The sequence below is a fragment of the Fukomys damarensis genome, unplaced genomic scaffold (assembly GCF_012274545.1).
Source record: "Fukomys damarensis isolate Sample0158 unplaced genomic scaffold, DMR_v1.0_HiC HiC_scaffold_20, whole genome shotgun sequence".
NCBI lineage: Eukaryota > Metazoa > Chordata > Mammalia > Rodentia > Bathyergidae > Fukomys > Fukomys damarensis.
This window is the reverse complement of record NW_022900932.1, coordinates 21,342,795-21,352,901: the sequence shown is the minus strand read 5'-3', so window position 1 is coordinate 21,352,901 and position 10,107 is coordinate 21,342,795. Positions and strand designations below refer to the sequence as shown.

Below are 10,107 nucleotides of genomic sequence, written 5' to 3'. Positions count from 1 at the left end.
AATCAGGGCCGTGCTTCCGAGGCAGGTGGCGGCACCACTGAGCTAACCCCCACCCCGCCCTCCTTATAACTGATTTTATTTTTAAAATTCAGTGCCTCCGTGTGGTGGCACATGCCTATAGTCTCAGTTATTCAGGAGGCTTAGGAGTTTGACAACAGCCTAGGCAACATAGCCAGACTCCATCTCAAAATCAAAAACCAAAAAAATCCATTAAAAATTGCGCCAATGGTTCTGCTGGGGTTGTGGCTTGGTGGTGGAGCACTTGTCTAGCACATGTGAAGTCCTGGTTTCAACCCTCAACACTACCAACCCCTCCCCAATTCCATAATTCAACTAGGAAATATTTTAGACATTTTCTGGATATATGAATATACATTTTGTAGTTTTAGACTTTTTATTTTTGGCAGCACTGGGAACTGAACTCAGAGCCTTGTGCATTGTGAATGCTAGGTAAGTACTCTATCCCTGAGGTGCATCCCTAGTCCTTTAAAATTTTTTTTATGGGGGAATGGTGTTTTGCAGAGTTGCCCATGTTACCCTCAAACTTACGATCCTCCTGTCTCAAACTCAGCCTCCTGAATAGGTAGATCACAGGCATGAGCCACTATGCCAGCCTGAATTATAATTTTGATTTTTTTGGAATCTGGGGATCAAATCCAGGGTCTCACACATGCTAGGCAAGTGCTCTACTACCTAGTTACATCCCTTTCCCTTAATTTACAATTTTTTTGTTTGTTTGTTTGAGACAGGATCTTGCTATGTATTCTAGGCTGGTCTTGAGCTCACTGTAGGTCCCAGGCTGGTCTAGAATTCACAGTGATCCTCCTACCTCTGCCTCCTGAGTACTGGCATGTGTAGTTCAATTCTTTTTTTTCTTTTTTTTTTTCTCACTATGTAATTGAGACTGACCTGGAACTCACTATGTAGCCCAGGCTGGTCTCGAACTCACAGGGATCCTCCTGCCTCAGCCTCCCGAGTGCTGGGATTACAGGAGTGCACCACCGCGCTCAGCTTGTAGCTCATTTCTTAATATTCATATTGTCTGATTGCTTTGGCTTTCTTTAATGACTCTTATGAGTATGTTGGGTTTTCCTTTTCTACTCTTTTGTCATTTTATCTCATCTTTTTCTTTATTTTTAAATTTTAAGGTTTCACAATTTCCCATTTTAAAGACATCTTTGCATTCACTGTTCTTATATTATGTATGTATGTATGTGTGTGTGTGTGTGTATTTAATTATTGGTATCAGGGATCAAACTCAGGCCCTTGAACTTGTGAGGCAGGTGGCAGAACCACTGAACCAAATCCCTGGCTCTGCATTTCTTTTAATACAGTCTATTCATGAAATGTTTCATTATTTTTGAGTCATTTTATTGAATGTATTAGTTTTTTCTTATTTTGATTTTTGTGCTTTAATATGTCCTTTAAAAGTTCCTCCCAGATGTGGTGGTGCACATCTGTAATCCCAGCACTTGGAAGGCTAAGGCAGGAGGATTGCCATGTGTTTGAGGCCAGCCTGGGCTACATAGTGAGTTCCAGGCCAGCCTGAACTACATAGTGAGACCCTGTCTCAAAACCAAAACAAAACAGCCAACCCCATTTAAAAAAAAAAAGTTTTCTTTTTGGTCTGGGGTGTTGCTCAGCAGTTGTGTAGCATGTGTGAGGCCTGAGTTCAATCCCTAGCACTGTAAAAGAAACTTCTTTTTGTTCATTCAGAAATACAATGCTGTACTTCATCTATTTATAGACATATTTTTCTAGATAATTTTCATACGTATGAGAATATTGTTGTTTCTTCTTTGGCATGGGGTTGACTGGGGTTTTTTTTTTTTTTTTTTTTTTGAGAGGCATAAAGGTTTATTGATAGAATTTTTAAAAGGTAGACCACCCTCAGAGGGAATAGAGCACAGGCCCTCAAGAAAGGCCTCTTTTGCTCATTTTTAGATGAAATTAATCCTGAATTTTGAATGGGAAGGCATGGTTCAGAATAGTTTTTTAGCTTCACAGCTCTTAAGCCACTGCTTTTGTTATTTGTGTTAGTGTTTAAAAATATGATCTGCAAATTTTATCTCCATAGAGCATTACAAAGAAAAGAGGTCTCTCACTTCTGAGCGCCAGCTGTGTCCTTCCTCGCTTTTATCTGTATCTTTGCTTTCCTTTGCTCCTATTATCCTTGGCTTCCTTAGTTTGGATTTTGGGCCCAACAGTTTCTTCTCATTATGGAGCTTTGTCCTAGAAAGGGAGGAGAGTGTTCACTTGCTAGTTTGGAAAGTTTCTTTAGGCTTGAGCACCAGCGCTGCTGTAGCCTGTGCAGACCTTGCCTCTGGTAGGTACCTCACAGTCACCTTGAGTATATAAAACCCTTACAAGTCACAACTACTATTTTTAGCAGTTTGCTTGAGTAGATGCTTTCCAGGGAGTGCCTGTTCTTTGGACTAGCAGATTGCCCCAAGCATACAAGTCTATTTCTTCCTGCTATTGTTTAGAAAGAAAGTCATTTAGTTTTGTTATATATATTGTCTGTGGGTGTTGTAGTCTTCTTTTCCTAGATGTTTGTCTTCATGTGGGAACTGAAGATTCAAAGACTATGCTGTCACCTTTTTCCCTTTGTCGTTTTAACTAATTGTGTACCGTCCGCAGATGTTTGAACTGTCCATATAAACAGATAGATGCTAAAGCGTGAAAGTACAGGAGGGTAGTGGTTTTATCTTCCTGTCATTGCTGTGGAACTGCAGCTCTCTTGCAGAAGCTATTGCTTTATCTCAGAGGTTTGAGTCTCCTTGCTGCAAAGACTAGGGAGAGTTTCCATCTCAGTAAGAAGTCAGTTTCTACAGTGGGGAGTATAGAATTTATTTATTTATTTATTTATTTATTTATTTATTTATTTATTTATTTATTGGCTATCGGGGATTGAACTATCCTTGTGCTTTCAAGGCAGGTGGTGGAGTCACTGAGCTAAATCCCCTGCCCAGTAATGGATTTTTTTTTTTTTTAAGATAGGGTCACATTATGTAGCCCAGGCTGGTCTCAAACTCACAGCAGTCCTCCTGCCTCAGCCTCCCAAGTGCTGGGATTATAGGCGTACTCCACCATGCCTGGTAGTAATGACATTTTTTGTTTTTCGAGACAGGATCTCACTATGTAGTTGAGACTGACCTGGAACTCACTTTGTAGCCCAGGCTGGTCTCAAACTCAGAACGATCCTGCTGCCTCAGCCTCCTGAGTGCTGGGATTATAGGCGTGCGCTACCACGCCCGGCAGTAATGACATTTTTAAAAATTAATTTTATTGGTACATTTAATGAAAGGTAATGGCATTTCACTATGAGAGATGAGACTTCAAAAATTATTTTTTTTGAGGATGATGAAAATAATGTGTTTATTAGTACATACATGTTTGTAGTACATAGTGATTACATTTATCCTGGGTCACTGGTACATGTGCATAATACATCTAAACTTTGTTTTTCCCTACCCTCTTCCTGTTCCTTCAGAAATTTAACTTTTAGAATTGAAAAACACATATATAGAGGCATCCAGAGATATGTGTGTAAGGTCATTCATGGCAGCATTATTTCTAAAGGTGAAAATTCAGAGCCTAGTGTGGTGGTACATACCTGTACCCAGCACTCTGTGAGGATGAGGCAGGAGGATCACAAGTTCTAGCCCAGCCCAGGCAACTTAGCACCTTAGTGAGAACCTGTCTCAAAATGAAACATTTTTAAAAAGATGGGATGTAGCTCAGTGTGAATGACCTGGGTTCAATCCTCAGTACTGCCCAAAAGGCAGAAAACTTAGATACAACTTATGTTCAGTGGAATATTGCTAAAATAAAAAATAAACTTTTAAAAAGAGTATTAGTAAAATAAGTGTTGCTATAACTATATGAAGAAATTGTAGTGGATTTAAAAAATTAAATAGAGGCAGGCAGTGGAACCCACCTGTAATGCTAGCTGCTCGGATGATTCAGGCAGAATGACAAGTTTGAGGTTAGCCTGGGCAAATTAATGAGACCCTGTCTCAGAATTTAAAAGACATAGAGGACTGGGGATGTAGTTCACTGGTAGAGTGAACTTGGTAAATAGGTAAGCAGGTAGGTTGGCAAGCAGTACATACAAAACTATGCTCCCATTTGTATTAACGAATACATAAAATTATAGTATATATTGGTATATGTGAATGAGGGACAGAATGTTAAGTACTAAAAAAACAATCTCCATGCTGTGGATGTAGCTCAGTGGTAGAGTAATTGCCTAGCATGCGTAATGCCTGAATTCAATCCCATCACTGCAAGAAAATAACAAAATACCTGACAGAATACCCATCAGCTTTTTAGCAGTGAATTATTTCTAAGAGGCTGGCAGTAGGGAAGCTTTTACACGTTTTATTAAATCTTTTCTTTAATTTTTTTAAAACAAGCATGTATTGTTTTAATTATTAAAAACAAGAAGATTATAAAACAAAACAAAAAGCACAGACCAAATGGTGTTAGAGAGTACTATCAATTGTAAATATGAGCTGCACAGTTAAATTTTCCCCTTTTTTCAATAGAATGCCCAGTGTTTACATGGGGACATTGCACAGTCACAAAGAGAAATTACATTGAAAGGCTTCAGAGAAGGTAGTTTTAAAGTTTTGGTGGCCACCAATGTGGCTGCTCGTGGTTTGGACATTCCTGAGGTTGACCTGGTGATTCAGAGTTCTCCTCCACAGGTAGGAAATGGTATTTGATTTGGGGAAATAAAAGCAGTTTGGGTATTTTATTTATAAAGATTGTTTGGGATGTGAAAAATATGTCATTTGTTCTTGGTCCAGCTAGTTTTTGTTAGTGTGGTATTACAAATATCAGAATCCATTGCCCTTAAATATGAGTAACTTCATTATTTGGATTTGAAAGTTGGGGCAACAAAACCATGTGAGGGGAGTTGTAAAAAGTTGCATAGACGGCTGGGGATTTAGCTCAGTGGCACTGAGCCTGCCTTGCAGGTGCAAGGTCCTGAGTTTGATCCCTGGTACCGGAGGGGGGAGGGAGTTGAATAGCAAGAACCTTGGGGTAGGTGGCTAGTCATATCTTCCTTCATACACTAATTCTATATAAATTATTTGGGATGTTGAAAACTACAACAGGAATGAGATATTATTGTTCGTATCATTAGCATTAATAATAACATTTGAATACTGGGATTATTATGGAGCTTACCAATTTTTTTTTTTTTTTTGGATACTGGGGATAGAACTTAGGACTGTGCTTTTGAGGCAGGCACAGTACCACTGAGCTAAGTCCCCGGCCCAACTATTCCCTCTTTTTTTTTTTTTTTTAAGGATGTTGAGTCCTATATTCATCGCTCTGGACGCACAGGGAGAGCTGGCCGAACAGGGATTTGCATATGTTTTTATCAACCAAGAGAAAGAGGTCAACTAAGATATGTGGAACAAAAAGCAGTAAGTAAAGTTACATTATTTCAGAATATAATTTATTATGACCGTGATGCATTAGAGCTCTTTTTATATTTGTTCTCACAAATAGATCTTCCTAACTTTTCTCAGTTTAAGCTGCATTTGGCTGTGAAGCATGTGGAGAGCTAAATTTATATTAGCTGCAAGACTTTTTTTAATACAGCTTTTATTGTGAAGATAGGAGGTGATGATCTCATTTTCCCCTTGAATTTCTCCCTTGATATTAAACTCAGAAGTATGTTGATTTTAGTACATCAGTCCAGCATTGTAAAGAGTGACTATGATATTGTCTTGGTGTATTAGTTAAAATTATATTGATAATGGCACAATAGCCAGTTTCTACTAAACATTATATGTATTTTGTGGCCTAAATATTTTTGCATATTTCAAATTTTTCCCCATTTTTTATGCTATCTTATATACTTTTTATTTTATTTTTATAATTTTTATTTTATTCCCTCTCCCTCTTAACGTCCCCTTCCTTTCCTGTCTCATATACTTTTTAAAGAGAGATGAGGTGATAAAAAAATTGGTAAATTTAAACATCTTTTTCTCTTTTTGAGTCAGCTTTGTTTTTGCAAGGGCACTTCAAAAAATATTTTTTCTCTTTTTGAAGTTTATAATAAATGATTTAATAGAAAGATCCTTTCTTCTGTTAGGGCTTGGAAATCTTTAAGTCCAAGAAATGGAATTTCAACAAATAATTATTTAGGAATTAATTGTAATGACTTCCATTTTTCTTTAATGTAATTCTTTCATTTTCAGGGAATAACTTTTAAACGTGTAGGTGTTCCTTCTACAATGGATTTAGTTAAATCTAAAAGCATGGATGCCATCAGGTATGCTTTTTGACCTTGATGAATAACTTTTTCTTTTGTATTAGGCTATTCATCTTTAAGCTCTCCTAGTTCAAATATCCGAACATTTTAATCACTAGTTTTACTAGCAGATATTTAGTTATATTAAAATATGAAAATGTTTCTCTTTCTTTTCCCATTCATTCTCTTTGTCTTTCCTTTTCCCTGTGTCTTGACCAAAAATATTTACTATTTTTAAACCATAGGTCTCTGGCTTCTGTTTCTTATGCTGCTGTTGATTTTTTCCGACCATCAGCTCAGAGACTAATAGAAGAGAAAGGGGCAGTGGATGCCTTGGCTGCAGCATTAGCCCACATTTCTGGTGCATCAAGCTTTGAACCACGTTCTTTGATCACCTGTGATAAGGTAGAAATCTGAAAAAATTATATTTGGTTGAGAAAGGTTAAAGTAAACCATGCCGCTTATTTCATAGCAAATTACTGAATACTGCATGTAATCCCTTCAATATACTGTGCTTTTTGTACAGTGGGGAAAAAACAGGTTGCTTTATTGGAAATTGGTCCTCATTTTCCTCTATCCCTTGATTTTTTTGAGACAGTGTCTTGCTTTGTAGTTCAGGCTGGCTGTGAGCCCACTGGCTGGCCTTGAAGTTGTAGTGACCCTCCTGCATCATCAGCTTCTTGAATCCTGGGATTATTGGTGTACACCACCATGCCTGGTCTACCCCTTACTGTTTTTTTGTTTTGTTTTGTTGTGTTGTGTTTTGTTTTGTTTTGTTTTTCTTGGAAGCTGTTAACTTTCATAGTTTCAAGCTTATAGGAAAACCGAAGTACAGATACAGTAAATAATGATATATCATCCATCAAGATTCACCAACTGCTAGTACTGGATTATATTTGCTTTATATCTTTGTATAATTAAGGTTTTTTTGCTGTTGATTGAACCCAGGGTTTTTGCAGTGCTAAGGACTTTGCTACATTTCCAACCATGTATATACTTATTTTGGCTAAAACAATTGAAAGTAAGTTGGAACATCATATTGTTCCTGAATGTTTCGATTTGCATCTTCTAAGAATAAGGATGTTTTAGGTAATCACAATCATAGCTTTATCTATAAAAATTATGAATAGTTCTATATTAATCATCAGATTTCTAGTCCTTACACAGATTTGCTTCATTATCCTAAAATATCTGTCTTACACAAAATACAATGTTGTCTTCCACACACTGTACTAACATTTGCACATCTGAACCTATTATTATATATTTTTTTGGAAACAGGAACTCAAAATCTAGTTCAGGATGGTCCTGAACTCACTGTGTAGCCAGACTTGCCTCAAACTCGCAGCAGTCCTCTTGCCTCAGCCTCTCAAGTGCTAAGATTACAAGCACATGCCTGTAATCTACTGGCTCAGAACCTGTTCTACATTTTGTTAGTTGCAATGGAACCACAAAAAAGAGAAAAATAGATTCTGTACATTTAACACAGTATGCAAAATAAGGACTATGTATGTGTAGAAAGGTGTATGTAACATTGACTGACATGGCCTGCTGCCAGGTTGTTATCAGTATTAAAATATACCACACTGGAGCCATTGGTTACAAATGGTGTAGAGATTTATTACTTTTCAAGTATAAGTATGGGGAACGATAGGTGAGGGGACCCATTGATAAGAAAGTTCTCTGATGTCTGTGTCTGTTTAGGGAGACAGAGGAGTGAGTGTGTGAGCATGCACACACACACACACACACACACACACACACACACGATCCAGGAGACCTCTGTAAGACAGTAACCTGCTGGCAGAATTTTTGATTGACAGGGCTGACACTTTGGGTAGCTTATCTCAGTGGTAGGGAAGAGGAGCAAAGGCAGGGCCATTTAAGTGGTATGTGCTTATTTGATGTAGCACAAATGAGTACTCCTGGGACATCCGATGGTTTTTCACTTGGCAGATATTCATAGTTCAGGTAAATGCTTGTAGCGATTTAGTTTATTAGAGTGATTTTTTTTCTCTCCATACATATTTGTATACATGTATCACCATTTTTGTTTGTTGTTTTAGGCGGGGTCTGGCTATGCAGGTTAGGCTGCCTTGATCTCAGTGTGCCCACACTGACCTCAAATTTAAGGCAGTCTTGCCTCAGCCTCCCACTGCTGGGAGTAGAGGTGTAGAGGTGTATGCCACAATGCCTGGCATACGTGTACCTTTTTTTAGAAAATCAGAATCCAGTTAAAGTTTGTACACTACATTTTACTGTTATGTCTCTTTAGTCTTACAGTTTGGAGCAGTTTCCTCATCTTTATCTCTCTTTATCTCCCCCTCTTTTTTTTTTTTTTTTTTTTTTTTTTTTTTTTTTTTTTCTTTTTTCCCCCCCTTTTTTTTTTTTTTTTTTTTTTTTTTTTTTTGGCACTGGAATGGAACTCAAGGCCTCACACTTTCCAGGCAGGTGCTGTGCTGCTGAGCTTACGTCTTTGCCCCCACCCTTTAATTTTTGAAATATTCGTGTCAGTTTGATAGATTTTACCTTCAGGATTTGTCTGAATTTCTTTTGTTCATTTATCATTTACTTTTGCTTTATCCAAAATTAGACAGAAGTAAATGTCAAATCTTGATTTTTATAATATTCAGCCTGAATATTTTTGGTGAGAATATTGTATATGTAATATTGTATGCATCATACTGAATTATATCAGGATACTATGATAGATTGTTCCAGTCCTAGGAATGCTTTTGTTTTGTTGTGTTGTGTTGTGTTTGTTTTGTGACAAGGTCTCACTATACAGCTCGGGCTGGCCTTGAACTCACAGCGATCCTCCTGGCTCAGCCTCCCAAGTGCTGGGATTATAGGAATATGCGCCACTGCGCCTGGCCCTAGCACAAGGCTTTTGCACATACTTTCATTGTCTTGACTTTCTTCCCTTCTAATAACCAGATTCATTGTGGTTTCTGTTCAAGTAACCACATCAGAGAAGTTTTATTTTGTTATTCTGATCCACTCTGAAATAGTTTATTCCTTTTTTTTGTTGTTGTTATTGCCTAACCCTGCCTTATTTTCCTTCATGATGCTTATTACTATGATGTTCTTGTTTATTCTCTCTCTCTCTCTCTCTCTCTCTCTCTCTCACACACACACACACACACACACACACACACACAGAGTGTACCACCACCACTAGTGTAACCTTGGTGAGTAAAAGCAGTTTACTGCTAAACCTCTATCACCTATTACTAGTATAGTCTTTGGCAGATATTGTGCAGTCAGATAATGTGTTAGGTGAATACCCGCCTTTACCTTCATGTTGATGTTTTTGTCCAGCGAAGCTTTACAGAACAAGTAATTTTTGGTTACCTTATGGTCCTTCAGAAATTAAAAATTTATGTCCTCTTGTAGTTATTTCTGTTTTCACTCCAAGCCAGCTTTGACTCCTTCAACATTTCCTTCTTTGCTACCTTGTTATCTTTCTCTGATTTTTTTTTTTTTTTTTTTTTTTTTTCTTTTAAAGCATGATGGTTAGAATTAAATACTGTCTTTGTAGAAGTGCACTGAACAACGGCTCCTTTAGGATCTGTCAGCATTAGTCTTCTTATAGTCTCAAAGTTCTTTTAGCTTTGCTGTTTTGTTGACTTGTAAGAAATACACATTTAAGTTACAAGAGGCTATAGAGTTAGAACTGCATTGTTCTGCTGCTGCTGTTCCTGTTGTTTTTCAAATTATAATGTCACTTGGGCTGGGGATTTAGATTTAGCTCAATGGCACCATGCCTGCTTTGCAAGCTCAAAGTCCTGAGTTTGATTCCTGGTACCAAAAAAAAAAAAAAAAAAAAAAAA

The 10,107-nt window shown here is 37.5% G+C and overlaps 1 protein-coding gene across 1 annotated transcript in view; it reads left to right on the top strand.

The window, feature by feature from the left end:
• Positions 1 to 10,107, top strand: part of Ddx50 (DExD-box helicase 50) — a 33,917-nt gene that overhangs the window by 19,938 nt on the left and 3,872 nt on the right. The window contains exons 9-12 of the mRNA XM_010607961.3: positions 4,551 to 4,712; positions 5,322 to 5,441; positions 6,222 to 6,295; positions 6,520 to 6,679. Of these exons, the coding sequence (XP_010606263.1) occupies positions 4,551 to 4,712; positions 5,322 to 5,441; positions 6,222 to 6,295; positions 6,520 to 6,679 (516 nt within the window). The remainder of the gene's footprint in view (positions 1 to 4,550; positions 4,713 to 5,321; positions 5,442 to 6,221; positions 6,296 to 6,519; positions 6,680 to 10,107) is intronic.